General features: G+C 39.5%; 1 protein-coding gene across 5 annotated transcripts in view; it reads left to right on the forward strand.

Moving 5' to 3' along the window:
* Positions 1-19,467, forward strand: part of Tbc1d31 (TBC1 domain family member 31) — a 75,461-nt gene that overhangs the window by 35,970 nt on the left and 20,024 nt on the right. For 4 of the 5 annotated variants that reach the window (XM_008837997.3, XM_008837991.3, XM_008837995.3 and 1 more), the window contains exons 7-16: positions 1,214-1,414; positions 4,248-4,424; positions 7,176-7,255; positions 7,337-7,483; positions 7,908-8,041; positions 10,286-10,419; positions 10,948-11,127; positions 13,778-14,007; positions 14,270-14,416; positions 16,068-16,203. In XM_008837997.3, coding sequence (XP_008836219.1) covers positions 1,214-1,414; positions 4,248-4,424; positions 7,176-7,255; positions 7,337-7,483; positions 7,908-8,041; positions 10,286-10,419; positions 10,948-11,127; positions 13,778-14,007; positions 14,270-14,416; positions 16,068-16,203 — 1,566 coding nt within the window. The remainder of the gene's footprint in view (positions 1-1,213; positions 1,415-4,247; positions 4,425-7,175; positions 7,256-7,336; positions 7,484-7,907; positions 8,042-10,285; positions 10,420-10,947; positions 11,128-13,777; positions 14,008-14,269; positions 14,417-16,067; positions 16,204-19,467) is intronic. The other variant, XM_008837996.3, reaches the window with a different exon arrangement.

The following is a 19,467-nucleotide window of genomic DNA, read 5'->3' on the forward strand; positions in this document are numbered from 1 at the left end:
CGGGGGAGGGAGGCTATGGGAGGGTGCCATCAGGGAAGTGGGTGTATAGTTGAATAAGATGTTTTGGGATGTTCTGTGTGATACACACACAAAATCAACAAATTTTTAAAAATGTGTTCTATTCGAGGAGGAAACATGGAAATTTACATCATGTTAATTAGTAGAGGTGATAAACATTACCGTTGAAATCTACCCGATGGCTTTATAGACATACAGAGGCGCCTAGGATCCAAGTGCAACCAATTATGACTAGTAATAATCTGATACATACAGATTAGAGATGCAAGCGCCAACATCTCAATTTTAGTAGCACAATGAGTCTTTCTGCAAGGAACAATATATTCTAAAATGAAATGGAGATCTTTTTTAAAGGTTAAAAACTCATTCAATTTTATGTCTTACAGGGCTTATTCTGAGTTCAATATTGTATAACTATTAATTCAGCTGTGAATCTAGAAACTTAACAACCACTTGTGAAGGAGATGTACTCTTGCTCTGGAGTGTGTTACTGAATATGTTAAAGCTATAATGAAATGCTTCTAATCATGTAGTTATTTAAAAATTTTTTAAAGATTTATGTCATGTTAAATAGTAGAGGTGGTAAACATTACCAGTGAAATCTACCTGATGACTTTATATCCATACTCAGGTACTAAGGATGCAAGTGTAACTGACTGTGACTAGTAATCATCAGATATATAGACATTAAAGACACATGTGCAAACATATAAGTGTTAGTAGCATTAAAAATGTAGGAAACAGCACATCTTGAAATGGAGATCTTCTTTAAAGGGTAAAAAGTCATTCAATTTTATGTCTTACAGGGTTTATACTGAGTTCAATATTGTTTAACTATTAATTCAACTGTGAACACAAAACTTTACAGCCAGTTTTGAAAGAGATGTATCCTTGCTCTGGAATGTGTTACTGAATGTGTTAGCGGTATAATGAAATGCTTCTTCTAATCATGTGGTTACTAAATTTAAAAAAATTTTTTTAAAAAGATAAAAAAATGTGTAATGGCTCTCTGGGAAATGAACTGCAGCCTTAAAAAATTATATAAAACGTTAAACAATGTAATAATTACTTTATAACATGCTTACATTGCAAGTTTATAAGTATACATATACATAGTCTACCTGTATGTATATATTTTGGCTTTCAGACATCAGACTTTCAATATTAAGGAGTCATTGTTTCTCTCTATTCTTAGGTTCTTGGAGTGCTAAGTCAAGATGGTATTATGAGATTTGTCAATATACAGACTTGTAAACTTCTCTTTGAAATTGGGAGTCTTGATGAAGGAATCAGCTCATCAGTAATCAGCCCACATGGTCGGTACATTGCATCTGTTATGGAAAATGGAAGTCTGAACATATATTCAGTTCAGGCTTTAATGCAGGAAATAAATAAGGTTTGTTATCAAGCAAACAGCATCACTTTTTAAGAGCATTTCAGTATTGTATCACCATGAATAAAATCTTTATTCTCTGCTGTTTTCTAACTTCCTTGGAACTTGCCTGTTTTTCTGGATATATTCTTTTGCTCTGTAAGAGTTGCATTTTTGGCTGTGATTTCTCCCCTCTATTCCTGTCTTAAGTTGCTGCCTTCCTAAAGCACATCAGAGCTTGGTGCCCTGGCTCATTCAGTGTCATTCACTATCTCTTTCTCAAGAGAAGTCTTTGATCCCTGTTTCTTCATTTCTATCTTGTTTTTTGTTCCCATCTCATAGGTTAGAAGCAAATAACTGAAACTCAGTCTTCAGTACCTACCCCCTGTGCCCACCAGTCCATCTTCTGTCATCATTTATTCATTTTCTTGTTTGTGTGTGTGTGTGTGTGTGTGTGTGTGTGTGTGTACATGTGTTAAGGTCAGAGGACAACTTTCCAGAGTCAGTCCTCTCCTGCCATCATGTGGGATCTGGGAATAGAAGTTAAGTCATTAAGCCCGCATGCAGTTGCCTCTACCTGCTACGCCATCTCTCCGGTCTCTCCCCATCTTTTCTTAAATAATGCTATTTAGTGGCTTCCTTACCATGTTTATTCCAGATTCATTTATGTGCTTGGTCCCAGCTAAAGTTGAGCAAGGCAGCACTTTGCTTCCTTGTTTTAGTTCTCGTACTGCAATCCATGTATCTTTTCATGGTCTTTTTGGAGACATGCATTTTGCATTTTACATTTTGGGGCTTTTGTTGTGATTTTGTTGTTTATACTGATCCCCAAGAATGGTGCTGAAGTACTGTGTGTACGTCTGAGTACTACTTGTACTCCTAAGCACCAGATGACTGTGCTGTGCCTTATAGAGAAAAAAATGTGTTAAACTCATTTAGGCATGAGTTAAGCATGAGTTACAGTGCTATTAACTTGGAAGTCAGTAATGCACATTATAAGTAAGTTTTCTTTAAGGAGAAGCACATATTCAAGTAAGGTCAGATATTGCTCAGTTAGTTGATGAAATGTTGTGAATGAGGCCCCGCAGAACTCAATTCTGTTTTTCCTAGAATCAGTGACTCCATGTCCACCAATTAAGTAATTGAAGTAATTCTATAGAATTACTTCAAATGGCAAGCATAAGCTAATGTATTTGATTTTATGCATATGTTTATGTGCATGTGTTTTCTCTCATATAGGATTATACTCTACTGTTGTATATAATATCTATTTATAAAATATGTCATTATATGCTATAGATGTCTACTTTTATATATTGTTTTGGGGGGGTTGTTTTTGTTTTTGTTTTGGTCTTTTTGAGGCAGGGTTTCCCTGTAGCCCCAGCTGGCCTGGAACTCATTATGTAGACCAGGCTGGCCTTGAACCCACAGAGATCCGCCTGCCTCTGCCTCCCAAGTGCTGGGATTAAAGGTGTGCGCCACCACGCCTAGCTATACTTTTATATGTTGTTACATTTAACATACATCATTTTAAAGTCATTAAGTGCTCTTGCTGTGACTCTTCAGCCTTGTCATTCAATTTTATACAAGCTAAACCTTAAAAGAGGCAGGGAGACATCTTGGAAAACTGGTGGAGTGAGTCACTGAGTTCCTTTGTGCTGTCAGCTGTTGAGAAAATGGAGATGACACTGAAAGGAAAGCTAGCTCAGATGTTGACCATCTTTGAGTTTTAGGGTACATTATCTAGTGTCCTATGGCTCTTCTGACTGCATAGCTATCTAGTGGCATATCCTCTATAAGTCCCAACTCACTTCTGTCCCCTTCCAGGTTTTACTGTGTTTTCTTGTCTTAGAGAATGTCTGATACTATGCTAATGAAGACAGTGAATTCTTCCATGTTGACTTGTAACACTACAAAGGCAGGTCAAATTAAGTCACATTTCCATCTCCAGCTCTAACTTTAGGGGGAAGTGTGCTTCGGGCCAATGATGGGGCCCGAGCAAAAGAAAATGCCTTAGAATACAGGTTTTAGCAAAAATGTAGAAGAATGGATTTAAGCTAGAGAACAAACAATTCAGTGCTATTAAAAATTGTAATTTAGTCTAACCACTTTGATTCCATCCTATCGATGAAAAATTGACTCATGGAAGTGGTCACTGGCTTTGTTCTTAGAACTCAGAAAGCCTTGTGACCTGTCTACTCACTTTCTTTGAATAAGGAAGATCTTTTGGTTTCTAGTGAGTCATTTTACCTTCGGTAAACTGAGGTTAGATATCTCCACTTGACAGGTCTCCTAAAAGTGAGTTCTTGAGTTCTGAATTGTGTACCTGAGCTACCTCATAAGAGGTTGGTGCAGTAAGGAACAGATAACTATCACTGTGCTGATCACAGCCTTTAAACAGCACAGAGTCAAGGACACCACTTTCTCTCTGAGGACTTGTGCTCAAGGCCGTGCCTGATGGGAGGCATCTCTCAGTTCATTCTCCTGGGCATCCATCGGCTGTGCCTTCTGTGCCATCGTCACCATGCTGACCTTGGACAAGTGCATCATGGTCTGCAGTCTGTGATTTGAAGCTCGGGAGTAAATTCTGCTCACTTTGCTCCCATTACTGTTTGTTTATTCTTCAAAGGAGTTTGACAGAAATTTGCTTTGATTTTTATTAATCCACGACATTCTAAAGCATTCTTAAACATTTTTACTCGGACTTTTTGCATAAAGAATAATTGTACATATTAAAGCAGGTTATTAAAGCAAATTTGGGGCATGGTATACTAATAGACCCCCTCCCAAGCATATCCACTGGGCCAGATATGTATAGATACATAGATATATAGAGCTTTTTTTTTTTCCCTTTTAGCCACCTCCTCCTTTGGTTAAAGTGATTGAAGATTTGCCTAAGAATACACTGAATTCCAATGATCTTAAGATGAAAATGATGTCAGGAAGAATACAGCGGCCAGCAAAATCTAGAGAGAGCAAAATTCAAACTAGAATACTTAAACAAGACCTGACTGGTAACTTAGAAAATAAAGAGGTAAGAATATATTATAGTTAAGCTTCTGTTTGTCATGACCCTGCTATAGACATGTCATGATTTCTAGGCCACTATCGATCTTCCCTCTCCTGGACTTAAAAGAACATGAAGAGCAGAAAGTTATACATGAAGTTAAAATGTAATTTTAAGCTCTTAGCATAAATGTACAACTTGTTTATGGTTTGTGTGCTATAAAAAATGCAGAAAATTCTACTGTCCAGTGTGCTGGAGACTGGCACATAACTGATGATACTGGGTGTAGCTAGTCTAGTTAAGGTATGCTATAATAGCCTGGTGTGGCTCACACCTGCAATCTCAGCATTCATAAGGCAGAGGCAGGAGGATCATGAGTTTGAGGGCCATGTAGTAAGACATTTTCGAAAACAACAAAAACGGAGGGTCAGGGAGATGGTTCAGTGAGTAAAGACATTTGCTACCAAGCTGGAAAGAGCTGAGTTAGATCCCTAGAAACTACGTGGTGTAAGGAGAGAACCAGGTCCGACACTCTGTCCTCTATCCTCCAACTTCTGTAAGTGCAATGGCTTGTGGGCACACACACCTACCAAATACAAAACAAGGGTGCTATAAGCATAAAATATATGCAGTAAGAAAGCATGAAAACTCAGCATGTAATTTTATCATCAGTGATTCTTTTTTTTTTCTTTTTGAGACAGGGTCTCCCTGTAGCCCCAGCTGGCCTAGAACTCACTTTGTAGACCAGGCTGGCCTTGAACTCACAGAGATCCACCTGTCCCTGCCTCCCAAGTGCTGGGACTACAGGCGTGTGTCACCATGCCCAGCTACTTTTCACATTGATTTTAGTAATTTTCCTTTAAGCACTTATATAATCAAACCTGCCTGTACAAAAGAATGTATAAAGCAGATTACAGCTTAATGAAAGGAGGTCATTGTGTGCTCTATGTGGGGTGGGTTTTCATATTTGGTGTTTTGTAAGGATTTAGCATATAATCACATAGCTATGATATAGCATAGTGAAACACGAAGCAGAATCTGCATAGGGAAAGGCACATGGGGTGGCCCAGAGAAAACCAAGCACAAGCTTCCAGGAGCCTCTCCTGCTTGACTCCCCCAGTGGCGAACTGTGACAGCAGTGTGAAGGGTTGTCTACCAAGGCAGCTCTCCGAGACTCATGCCCAGGGACTCTCCTGGAAGCTGGTTATGCAAGCACCTGTGCAACATGTTTCCAAAGGGAATGCAGTTGTTCATACATGCTGAGCCACTCTTACTGGTTCTGAGAGTGACAGGAACCCTCCTGCAATCCAGCCGTGGGCCAGCCTTACAAGTAAGTCTTCTAAGGGTGACGGGCCCAGACTTGTTTTGCCAGCTGCCTTATGTGCATCTACACTTCCACGTTGAGGAATAAAGCATTACCAGTATCCTTGGAAGCCCCCTGAGTGCTTAACCCCAATCACATTTTTCTCTCCACCCCAGAGATAAAATTCCTATCATCCCTCATCCTTAATCTTAACAGTTCTATAACCTCTTCATGTAACCCTAACAAAGTATTGTTTACTTTAAAAAAAAAAATGAATAGTGGCCTGAAGAAATGGCTTAGCGGTTAAGAGCACTGACTGCTCTTGGCAGAGGACCTGGGTTTGATTCCCAGCACCCACATGGCGGCTGAGAACCGTCCTTGACTCCAGATCCAGGGGAATCTGAAGCCCTTTTCTGACAGCAGCCTTGCATGACACGGGTGCACTCACATAAACGCAGGCAACACACTCATACACATAAAAAATAATAAATGAAATATTTAAAAAAAAATAGCAAGCACAGACTTAAGCTGTGTAAAGATGGGGCCAGTGTTGCTCTTGTTCAGTGAGTTTCTGATGGAAAGGTGAATGGGAGCTGGCCTCAGCTTTTCCCAGAGCTTATAGTAAAAGGCGCATCACAGTCATGGTTTCTAGAAGCTATCTAGCATGGATTGAATCTCAGTATTCTACAGAAAGTTAAGGAATGGGGCTGCTGTAGGGAAGGAATATGTTAAAGTAGAACACTTCTGTGGGTGAAGTGTGTATGCTTAGCTTCAATCGGAAGCTAAGTGGGAACTTCATTAGTTCATGGTCAAGACCAGAATGGGTCAAATTCAGGGCAGACTCCCAAGAGTATTCTGTCTTGTGTTTACAAAGAGGCTTCTGGTGTAACGGGCATCTTGATGAGAACAGTCACTTTCAGGGGCCACATTGCCCTAAACTGGACTAGCTTCCAGAATTAGGAAAATGTGGGGGAAGAGCATCAGCATACATTGCCCTTGATGCAGGGGCTGACAGATGGTGGCCAGTACTTCCAGTCCAGCTAAGCAAGCCAAAAACAGTCTTCACATTTGAAATGGTTACTCTTTAAATGGATTTGTAAATATCTACATCGTGTCTTTCATTCTGCCCCTCACTGAAGATGAACTGTTTACTGACAACCATTTCCCCCAAAAAAGTTTGCCAAACTCTAAACTAAGGAGGGCACTATGGAATGAATTTCGTGAGACATAAATGATATTTCTTCCTGTGTGTTGTGTTGTGCTCTGCTCTGTTATTGTCTGACGCAGGGTCTCACGGTACAGCCCACGCTGGCTTCAAACCCATGATCCTCCAGCCCCATTCTCCTAAGTGCTGGGATTACAGGCATGTGCCACCCTGCTAGTCATCTGTGTTGTATTCTAAAGTTGAGATGCTGTTGACTACATTACTATTTTCAGTTGCATAATTGTCACTTACTGATTTACTCTTTTTATAGAATGAATTGTCAGAGGGATTAAACAAAAAACGTTTACAAATCTTATTAAAAAGTTATGGGGAATATCCAACAAAATACAGGTAAAACAAATTCTTTCATACGAAGTCAGTTTTGCATTTTTTAAAAAAAGGTTTCTATGTAAAATTTTATTTCAATTTCAGAATGTTTATTTGGCGCTCTTTGCTACAACTACCTGAAAATCATACTGCATTTAGCAGCCTAGTGGATAAGGGGACTCATGTGGCGCATCTCAGCCTTCAGAAGAAATACCCCATCAAAAGTAGGAAACTCCTGAGAGTGTTACAGAGGTATGTTCAGCGTACTGCAGCAGCTCATGTAGACATGTAACTCATAATTACAATGTTCTCAGACCCTCTCTATAGAATAGTGTTTGGTCAACTTTGATTATCCTTATGTGGTATGTTGGGTTGTTCAAAAAACAAAATACATAGTCTACATATACATGGTCTACATAGTGAGTTCCAGGACAGCTGGGGCTACAGGGAGACCCTGTCTCAAAAGAAAAGGAAAAGAAAAGAAAAAAAAGAAAAGAAAAGGGGATTTATACATTCAGTAGTAATTGCTTCTGAGATGATGGGAATAAGAGGAACAGTGTCCACCAAATACACCCTTCTGTATTGATTTTTTTTAATCATGTGAATGAATGATTTACTCAAATATATTTTGATAATGCTGCCACGTTCTGGTCTTTATTTCCTTGTTTATTTCCAGGACCCTCTCCGCATTAGCTCACTGGTCTTCAGTCTTAAGTGACACACCATATCTTCCACTCCTGGCATTTCCGTTTGTGAAATTATTCCAGAACAACCAACTCATCTGTTTTGAGGTTGTTGCTACTCTCATAAGTACGTGATCCAATATCACAGATGAAACTAAGAATGGGTTCTTATGTGTTTTCTGATGTGTCTCACCTTTGCAATGTTTAAGAAATCTAGATTTCTCTACCTTTAAGTGAAGAAGGTGTGAAACCGTCAAGTTTAGAGCAAAAAGTAGACATTTCAGGCACTTACAATTTAAACCTTCTTATTTACAAGAAAATTTGGATAGTTAAATTTTAGAAGGGACAAGTTCTAGACAATGTTATGGACTGGATTTGGTTGATAAGAAAGAAGATTGGCCGGGCGTGGTGGCACACGCCTTTAATCCCAACACTCAGGAGGCAGACGCAGGCCAATCTCTGTGAGTTTGAGGCCAGCTTGGTCTACATAGTGAGTTCCAGGACAGCTGGGGCTACAAGGAGACCCTGTCTCAAAAAGACAAAAAAAAAGAAGAAGATTATTCTCTTAGTGGAAGTCAGTGACTTGTCATAGAATTGTGTCAGCATGGAAAGGCCTTTGCGCCCGTCCCTTTGTTCAGTGCACAAGCATTGGCTGCTATCCTCATCTCCTCGGAGTAACTGAGCATTTTTACCAGGTATTGTTTCAGTGTTTTACTTCTGTTCCCTCATTTGAACTTCATAACACCATGTGAAGGAGGTGGTATTGTTGCCTTTGCACACATGAGACCGAGGCACAAAGAATATAAATTCCAAGGTCAGGGCAGAACAATGTTTGACGCAGGCAGGCAGACCCCATTCTGCTCCCTGTCTTCGTGTTTCTACCCACCATCCCCAGCTAGACTGGAAAGTGAGTCATTATTTCAACAGCATTGAAAGAAGTTGAAATCATTGTAAAATTTTACTTATGGCCTAATTATTAGCACAAATTTAAATGTACAGTAATACATGAAATAATGGAATTCCAGAATTGGGAAGCCCTTATAAATTATATAATACTCTACTAATGAAAGCTTCCTTTGCTAGTTTGAAATAAAAGAGGTCTTATGGGGCTAGAGAGATGGCTCAGTGGTTAAGAGCACTGACTGCTCTTGCAGAGGACCTGGGTTCAATTCCCAGTGCCCACATGGCAGCTACGAACCATCCTTAACTCCAGGTCCAAGGGAATCCAAAGCCCTCTTCTGACCTCCGCGGCATTGCACCGCACAGGTGTACTTACATACATGCAGACAATACACTCATACACATAAAAATAATAAAATTAAAAAAAAACAACTTGATTTAAAAAAGAGAGGTCTTAGCATCAAGAAATACACAGCTTTTTTTGCAGCCATGACAAAATACCTGGCAAAGGCAACTTAAGGAAGGAAGTATCTATTTGCGCTTCAGTTTGAGGGTGCAGCCCATCATGGGGAGGTCATGGCAGCAGGAACTGGAGGCAGCTGGTCACATTTCCACAGTCAGGAAGCAGAGAGAGATGAAGGCTGGTGCTCAGCTCACTTTCCCTTTTATTCACCCTAGGATCCCAGACTGTGGGATGGTGCCACCCCTCTTCATGGTGGCTCTTCTCACCCCATCTAAACCTCTGAAATGTCCTCAGAGGTCTGCCCAGAAGTTTGTCTCCTAGATGATTCTCAGTCTGTCAGGTTGACAATCAAGATTGTCACACATAAGAAACTTTTCTAAATCTTTTGTTAATCAGGATCTTGAAAATACAGGAGTCAGCAGGAGCCAGACGGTCCAATAAATTGGATCAGGAATGCTTCGGAAATGTGTGTGTGAGTGTGTGTGTGTGTGTGTGTGTGTGTGTTGATGCATTTTTAATGATTGCTCTGAAGAAATTGGCACATTTTCTATAATATTAGCACAATGGAGTTTTTAAGCCTCATGTTCTAGAAATTAAAGAGTGGCATTATCTTGTTTTTATTCCTCAGCATATTGAGAACCAAAAAGATGGCTGAGGCAGGAGGATCACAAGTTCAAGGCCTACCTTAGAACCTACAAATTAATTAATTATTTTAATCAATCAGTTAATTAGGCTGAGGATGTAGCTCAGTGTTGGCATTGCCTAGCATGTTCAAACCCCTATGTCTAATTCCCATTACTAAAGACTAAAAAAAAAAAACAAAGCAAAACAAAAAAACCAATGTAGTTGCCTATAATTGGAAGCAGTAGGTAAGCTAAGGTAGGAGAGTCAGAAGTTGAGACTACTCTGGGCTATATGTGAGATTGTCTCAAGAAAAAAAGAGAATCTTTTGATAACACAGAAAAGTAGTTAAAGATAAATTTTCTGCTTTCTGTTTTTCCTGTGTAGTCAATTGGTGTCAACATTGGTTTGAGTACTTTCCTAACCCACCCATCAATATTCTTAGCATGATAGAAAATGTTTTGGCATTTCATGACAAGGAGCTACTGCAGCACTTTATAGATCGTGATGTAACTTCTCAGGTAAGAAATTGAAGGTTTTAGAAAGATGTTTTTCTTTGAGAGGTAACATGATTCTGGTATTATGGATGAAACAGTATTTCTCACATTTGTAAATTTAAATTTTGGGGGGAACTAAATTCATTTAGAGAGAGAGAAAGAGAGAGAATACATGTTTGTGGGCATGCACATGTGCAGGGATCAAATTCAGGTCATCATACTTGGTAGCAAGCGCCTTCACCCACTGAGCCATCTTGCCAACACACTATTCTGTTGTTTTTTTTTTCTTACTAAATCATCTTCCTGAAAGTCTATAAAGAGTCTATATAGGAGCTGAGGATATAGTTCCATGGTGGAACACTTGTCTAGTGGGCATGAGACCCTGGTTTGATCTCTGGGTGAGGGCGGTGTCAGGGGGCTGTCCAAATTAAAGTAGTTCTTTTCATAATTATGTGCTTGATATAGTTATTGCATAGCTTAAAAGAGAATATTCTCGATGACTGTTTTTACTTTTACTTAGAAAACCAGTAAGTCGTTCCCTGTTTGTTTTAGCTTTATGCATGGCCTCTTCTTGAAACTGTGTTCTCCGAAGTACTGACGAGAGAGGAGTGGCTCAGATTGTTTGATAATGTCTTCTCCAACCACCCTTCTTTCCTCCTGATGACTGTGGTAGCCTATAATACATGCTGTAGAGCACCTCTGCTCAACTGTACTCTTAAGGATGATTTTGAGGTAAATGCCCCTTCATAAGAGAATGTTCTCTGGCTGGGAGTATAGTCAGTGGTAGAGTGCTTACCTTGCATGTATGAGGCCCTGGGTTCCATACCCAGAACCCCCCCCCAAAAGAAGCACCTGGAAGTTCTCACATTATAGTGCCTTTGTTTTGTTTTATTTTGTTTTGTTTTGTTTTGTTGAGACAGGGTCTCTCTGTAGCCCCAGCTGGCCTGAAACTCATTACGTAGATCAGGTTGACCTCAGTCTTACAGAGATCCACGTGCCTCTGCCTCCTGAGTGTGGAGATTAAAGGTGCCACCATGCTAGGCTAAATTTTTGTTTTTTTAATTAAAAACATTTGTTGATTGAATACCTACTATAGGTTAGGCAATGATGCTATGTGGTAGAAATATAGATAGCAAGTTGGACTACATCCCTGACCTTCTGTAGTTTATAGACAAACAGGCTGTCAGTCTAACAGTGTCAGAAAAGAATCATCATGTTGGGGGCCTCCGCTTTCTTGCCTTTGTAAAGAATGTTAAACAAAAGCCAGGCATGGTAGTACACACATCTAATCCCAACACTCAAGGCAGACACAGGAGGATCTCTGTGAGATCCAGACCAGCCTGGTCTTCATAGTGAGGCCAGCTGGGCTACAGGCAGAGTCTGTCTCAACAACAACAAAAAAAGAATGTTGAACACTTGGTAGTTGTTTATTCTGTGTGTGATCTTATTAGTGGCCCATCTGGTCTGCAGTAGTCTAGAAGTTTAGTGTGTGTGCAGAATGGTGGTGAAGAGTTTTACTTGCTTGACTGGTTTTGAATTTTTGAGACCAGATGTCTGGTCTTAAACTCATGGCAATCCTCCTATCTTAGCCTCTCAACTGGTGGGATTATAGGTGTGTGCCACCAGGCCCAGCCTGGTAGAAGTTTTGAGACTTGGCAGCAAAGTGACTGAAAGAAAACTAAAGCATTAGAGGTAGCTTTAACAGCAACTCTTGAGATGGACAGGATGATTAGTTGGAGACTGGGGGTATATGATTTCTTTTGTGATTCCTGTTAAGCTTTGTTTTTACTCTGTGGGTATGTTTTGGTTTGCTTTCTATTGCTCTGATAAAACACTAACTAAAAACAACTTGGGAAGGAAAGGATTTATTGCATCGTACACTGTGAAGTGACAATCCATCACTGAGGAACAGTAGGCCAGGAGCTCAAGGCAAGAACCTGGTGGCAAAAGCTGAAGCAGAGACCGTGGAGGAACGCTGCTTACTGGCTTGCTCCCCTAACTTCCTCAGCTACCCTCCTTATACAGCCCATGCCCTCCTGTGGCACTGCCCACAGTGGGCTGGGTCCTCCTGCACCAATTACCAATCAAGAAAATGCCTCACAGTCCTGGCCAGAGGCCAGTCCTTTAGCAAAAATTCCTAAGCTGAGGTTCTCTCTTCCCAGGTGTCTCTAGCTTGTGTCAAGTTGACAAAAATTATATAAGATATAATATAACCTTAGTTATATAACTTAGTTATAAGATACACATATATTCTAGAAATTTGGTCTGCCAAAACAAGATAATGTGGAACCATTTCAGATGCCTTTAAGTAATCAAGGTAAATAAAATTATTTTTATATAAAATTTGTTTATTTTAGCCATGCCTTTAGTCCCAGCAGAGGCAGGCAGATCTCTGTGAGTTCAAGGCCAGTCTGGTCTACATAGTGAGTTCCAGGTCAGGTGGGGCTACACAGAGACCCTGTCTCAAAAAGACCAAAAAAAAAAATTGTTTATTTTGTAGTTTCAATAATAAAAAGAATCGAAGCAAAAATGGTTGCTCCACTGTTGAAGTACACTATTTCTCTTGTATGGAAACCTCCATGTTGTGTTACAATATAAAAAAGGTTAATTTCAAATTTTCACAGAATGATTGTGACATCTTATACATTTTCAGAATATGAAATTGAATATTTTCAAACTTGGGTTAAGAGAGGCTGGAGAACCAGAGTTTGGATCCCCAGTACCATGTAAAATACCAGGCCTTGGACACATGTGCCAGTAATCCCAGTGCTAGTGGGGATGAGTGGAGACAGGTGTATCCAGCCAGCCTAGGCGGGGAGCCCAGTAAGTTCCAGGTTCAAGAAGAGACCCAGCTCAAGGGAATAGGGCGGAGAGTAATAGAAGAAGAGTCTCAAGGGAATAAGGTAGACAGCAACTGAGGAAAACACTGAGCTCCCTTCTCTGGCTCCACACACGTATGCATGCATGCATGCTTGCATATTCCACGTACAAGATATGACTATACCAGGTATGAGTGCCACACATACACATATACACAGAAAGCTTCAGAGAGCTCATAGTATAGTGCTTGCCTAGTGTGCACAAGACCGTGGACTCAGTCCCCAGTAACACACACACACACACACACACACACACACACACACACAGTAGCATATAATCCCAGTACTTAATAGGCCAATGAGGTAGGTGCAGGCTTTTAATCTCAGCAAGTAGGAAGGCTGAGGCCAACCTGGGCTATGTAGTGAATTCCAAATCAATTTGAGCTATGTAATGAATTTCTTTCTCAAAAACAAAAGCTTTGAATTTTGAACTCATGTTTGAATTTTGCCTCATAATTGGTTTGCTAGGTAAATCTTGATTTAAACATCAAGTTTTTTTGCAGTATTTTTTTCACCATCGGAATAACCTGGACATAAATGTTGTGATTAGAGAAGCGTATCGTCTCATGGAGACCACACCTGCTAGTATTCACCCAAGTAGCGTACTGGATGCTTTCGTTGCACTGACAAAGGGGCAATATCCGGTATTTAATCAATATCCAAAGTTTATTGTGGACTATCAGACACAGGAACGAGAAAGAAGGAATGATGAATTGGATTTCTTGAGAGAGAGGTAACCATAGCATATTCTTGAACAAAAAAGATGTTATAAATAAGAAAGTTTTTAATGAAAAATCTATTTGAATTCTGATGTATTTGTATAAAATCAAAGTTTGAAAGCTAGAGATGTCTTTAAAAGATATTTAACTCCTACATGTGGAAATAAAACCCTGTACTATACTTTAATCAAGTTCTATATTTGTATCTATATTGTTTTCAATGAAACTTCACCTTCTTGTTTGCATTTTCATGATAGTAAATATTCTCTACTTAAGGCAGACAGTTGAAAACATGCAAGCTGAAGTCGAGCAGCGAGCAGAGGACGAGGCCTGGTACAAGAGACAGGAGCTGCTTCGCAGAGCTGAGGAGACGAGAAGAGAAATGCTCTTGCAAGAGGAGAAGATGCTGCAGCAGAAACAGAGGTACTCTGCGTTGTCTTGAAAGCACCCAGAACAGGATGGGCAACTTAGCTTCCCTCCTTTTCATATTTAAGAACACTATGCATAGAATTACTCAGCTTACGGTTCCATTAAGGAAACATTCAGGTTAATAAAAAGACTCTGTCACTTTTCAAAAAACTGGTGTATAGGGGCTGGAGAGATGGCTCAATGGTTAAGAGTACTGGCTGCTCTTGCAGGGGAGCTGGGTTCAAATCCTAGCATCTACATGGAGGCTAACAACTATCTGTAACTCCAATTCCAAGGGATCCAATGCCCTCTTCTGACCTCTGCAGGCACTGTTTAACATGGATGCACTTATATACATTCAGGCAATACACTCATACACATTAAAAAAAAAACAAAAACTAGTGTGTAGTAAAATTGATTCTAAAGCAGTACTGATATAATAACTTAGCATGATTTTTCAGAAATGATGTGACCTCTAATGAACTTTGAATTATTTAGAAATACGCATTCTAAACCAGGCATGATTCATGCCTGTAATACAAGCACCCTCTGAGGCAGAAGGATTGCCATGAGTTCAGGGCTGCCCTGGATTCATGGTGGAGTTCCAGACCAACCTGGGCTACAGAATGAGACCGTTTCTCAGAAAGAAAGAAAAAGGAAAAAAAAATTCATTCTGTAGTAGGCAGAAATGCTTTGTAATAGAGTATAATTTTTAAAAAGTGTTTTAAATATAAAGCAATTATCTCCTTATTACATTTAGTACTTTGGCAGACAAGGGAGGGAATTACTGAATGCTTATTCAAAAATATGTTAATGTAGATTATTTTGTTTGTTGGTTTTTTGAGACAAAGTCTCACTATTAGCGAGATCAGAGACTCGCTATGTAGACCTAACTGGCCTCAAACTCAAATTTGTAGAAATTCATCCACCTGTTCTGCCTCCCAAGTGCTGGGAAGTATACTACCAAGCCAGGCAATATGGAAAATATTTAAATTATGAGCTAAGCAGTTAAAGTAAGCCTAATATTGGGAAACTCACCTGTTTTGAGACAGGTTCTCACTATATGGCCCAGGCTAACCTTGAACTCAAAATTCTCTTGACTGAACCTCCTTAGTACTGGGATTACCACCATGTGTCTTCAGCGAAACTGACTTCTATCAGTGTTTACCATCTTATCCTTGGGTGAAACTATAAAACAGACTCCCAGGACTGGTTAAAAGCAAGCACAGAACTGAGCCATTAACCGTCCACTAAAATTGTAAAAGAGGTAGACGTCACATGTGAGCTACTGAAATAGTGTCTCAGCATTCTTCCTACAAATAAAGAAGATCGCTTGTACTGAGATGATCTGACAGGGCTTTGAGGCGGCTCAGTTTTAGAGCACTTGCCTAGCATGCAAGAGGCTCCTGAATTCCATCCCCAGCACTGGGGAATTACCTGACAGATGGACCTGTGAGAAGTTTAAGTATGAAAGGCTAGCCAGTTACATGTGACCACTTGTCCTCCTCTTGAATTCTGACTTGTAATGGGCATCCTTGGTTTATACATGGTAAACAGTTAAACTGACAAAATGGATCAAAATAGGTAGCAGGCAGCTATTGTGAAAAAAAATTAAATCTGTTGGAAAATGCTTTATTTGTTCCTCTTGACATCCTTTGTTCTTAAGGCTGGCTGCTGTGAAGAGAGAGCTGAAAATAAAGGAGATAAACTTACAGGATGCTTCTAGAAGGCACCTTCTGAAGCTTCAGCAGGACCGGCGGGAAATGGAACTACGCAGGCTGGAGGATGAAATTGAGAGAAAGGCTTGTTGTTTTTAATCTTTAAAATTTTCGTTTTTAATCATGTATATATGTGTGGGTATGTGCATATGGGTGCAGGTGCTCCCGGAAGACAGGGACATTGGCTCCCCTGGAGCTGGAGTTAGAGGCAGTTGTGAGCCTCCAGACCTGGGTGCTGGGAACCAAACTTGTGTCGTCCTAAGTGCTGAGCCATCTTTTATTCTGAATCTTAATTATCAAGATCTCCTTTATTCTCATGTAATGATCATAAGAGTGATTCTTACTCTTGTATTTTATAAATGGTTAAATATTTTAGAAATACCAAAATATTAAAGTTGATGACTGTCCTTGATGAGTTCTCTGGAAATAAAAATGTCAGTATCAGTTGTGAATCAGGAAATATTTTTCTTTATTATGAAAGTTCACGTGAAGTCAAAGGAATTTCCAGTACCAAAATATTAAAGTTGATGACTGTCCTTGATGAGTTCTCTGGAAATAAAAATGTCAGTATCAGTTGTGAATCAGGAAATATTTTTCTTTATTATGAAAGTTCACGTGAAGTCAATATAAAAGGAATTTCCAGTACAAAAAACTGAAGTTAGAGAACAGGCCTTTCTATTCTTCCCTGTTTCTAAAACTGTCTGGGGTATGGGTATTTCAAGTGTAGAAGTGTTTTTATATTGAAAATGTAAAGTGAGGTACAGTTTTGTATAACAAAACACTACAAATGACCTAAATGTGTGCAATAACAAAGAATTAAATGAATTATAGTATATCTGTCAGTGAAATACTAAGCAATCACAATAAAGAGGAAAACATAAAACAATAGAAAAGATGTTCAACATGTTATTTTTAAAAACACAGCACAAAAATAGACAGTATATGGAAATGTATAGAAAAATGGGAAAATATAACCAGCCCTCCCTCTGTTGAAACACACCAAAAAGACTAATAATTAACCCTTTCTTTAAAAACCAGGTTATTCTGTGGAGATGGAATATCTCCAGGTTAATCCTAATAGTTGCAGCCACGTAGGCAACAGCCTGTATTCATTTGCTGCTTCATTTTGGCTGTTGAAGTTAAATCTCTTCACCAATTCCTCTTCAGAAAAGAACTGTAAATTGCATATTTGTGTATACCTTGTTCTTTTTTGTTAGTCCTTTCTTAAAAACTTTATTTCTCTGTGCGTGCATGCGTGTGTGTGTGCGTGCGTGCGTGCGTGCGTGTGTGTGTGTGTGTGTGTAAAATCACATGTGCAGTGGAGATCAAAGGACAACCTGTGAAGTTGGTTCCCTCCTTCTACTGTGGGTTCCGTGGATAAAGCTCAGGGTGCCAGGCTTAGTGGCAAGCACTTGACCATTGAGCCATCATGGCAGCCCCAAGTTAGTCCTTTCTAATTGAGCCCAGGGTTCCTCATACTTTGATTGGGACATCATTATCCAACAGAATAATTTCAGGTTTTTAGCAGCCACGCCAGTAAGAAGGAGCAGATGAAATTAATTTTAATATTTTATTCAATTTGTTGTATTTACAAATTACTTCAGCATGTAATAGATGATAAAACATTGCTAATAAGAGTTTTACCTTTTGCTTTCATATGAGGGCTTTGAAGTCCGATATTCATCTTACACTTACAGCACACCTCAGTTTGGACTACTCACGTTTTGCTCAACAGCCACTTGTATGTGGTGGCTGCCATGCAGTGTATGGTTGGGGCTGACCCTTGTGTCCGCTGCACATGTTTTCCAGTTGTCTTTACTCCTTGCCTCTTAAAAAATTTAATGGTCATTTGTTTTTGTCTTGAAAAACATTTTTAGATCATCAGTTTTATTTTTTAATGACTTATGTGTTTTCAAGATATCATGATTCAGAAAGACTTTCCTATTCTAAGGTTATATTACTACTTAAGCTTAACTTCTTCTACTTTTATTTTTTTAATATTTTACATGTGTGATGCATGTGTATGTACATGTTTCTGTGCCACACGTGTGCAGGTGCACTTCCTGTGCATGTTGAATATGGAGGCTAGAAGTTGACTTTTGATATCTTCCTCTATCGCTTTCTACCTTTTTTTTTTTTTTTTTTTTCTTTTGAGACAGGGTCTCACTGAACCTGGAGCTTGATATTTCAGTTAGAATGGATGACTACCAAGCCACAGGATCCACCTGTCTTTCTCCTCACTCAAACACTAGGGTTACAAGTATGTGCTGCCATGCCTGGCTTTTTTATGTGGTGCTGGAGATCCCAACTCATGTACCCATGCTTGTACAGCAAGCCCTTTACCTACTAAGCTATCTCCTCACCCCCTTTGTAGTTTTTAAAAAATATTTATGATTATACTTTATTTATATATTTATTATTTATTAGTATATTTTATATTATATTTTTAAAATACTTGTTACTTTTATTTTATGTGTATGAGTATACTGCCTGCATATATGTAAGTACACCTATGTCATGCAAAGCCCACAGAGGCCAGAAGAGGGTGTCTGATCCCCTGGGACTGGAGTTATGGATGGTTGTTAGCCACCATGTGGATGCTGGAAATCAAACCCAGGTCCTCTAGAAGAGCAGTCAGTGCTCTTAACTGCCGAGCCATTTCTCTAGCCTCCCTTTCTAATTTTTTAATCTTTGTTGTATCATGGAGATCAACAAACTTCTGTGTCCCAGCAAAATCTGGCAACCACCTATTTTGTGAGGTGATGAGATACATTTTAAATAGGTTTTGAATATCAGACAATAACATTTCATAATGTACAGATTAAATTTCTGTATGCAGTGTGTGCACATGAGTGTATATTAAATTTTTTAAAATATGTTTGAAATTCAAGTTTCCATGTCTGTCGGAGTGACATTATATTGGACCATAGTCACACCCTGGTACTACCATGGCAAGGTATGGGTGCTTGTGACAGAAACCTTGTGATCCCCAGAGCCTAAAGTATTTACTGACTGGTGCTTCACAGAAAGTTTGCCAGCCCCTTATGTGTCTGAAAATTAGATATAAGGAGTGAGTTGGGGACCAAGCGGACCTCTTTCCAGAAGGCATGCCACTTGTTCTAGCTCCATTTGTTTATTGACAAGGTCGTTGCTGAGAGGGTTGCTAGATTCCCGCGTACATGGCATCTTCGCTCTTACTCTGTTCCTGTGGCAGCATCACACAGTGACAGTCACTGTGGCTTTTTAACCTAGACTCATTTCCCATTCATTTTCTTTTAATTTCCTCTTAGCTGTGTTTGGTATTCTCAGATAGACTGTTCTAAACCCCACTTCTCCATCCTATTGAAA

The sequence above is a fragment of the Nannospalax galili genome, unplaced genomic scaffold (genome assembly GCF_000622305.1).
Source record: "Nannospalax galili isolate Female #2095 unplaced genomic scaffold, S.galili_v1.0 scaffold17, whole genome shotgun sequence".
Taxonomy (NCBI): Eukaryota; Metazoa; Chordata; class Mammalia; order Rodentia; family Spalacidae; genus Nannospalax; species Nannospalax galili.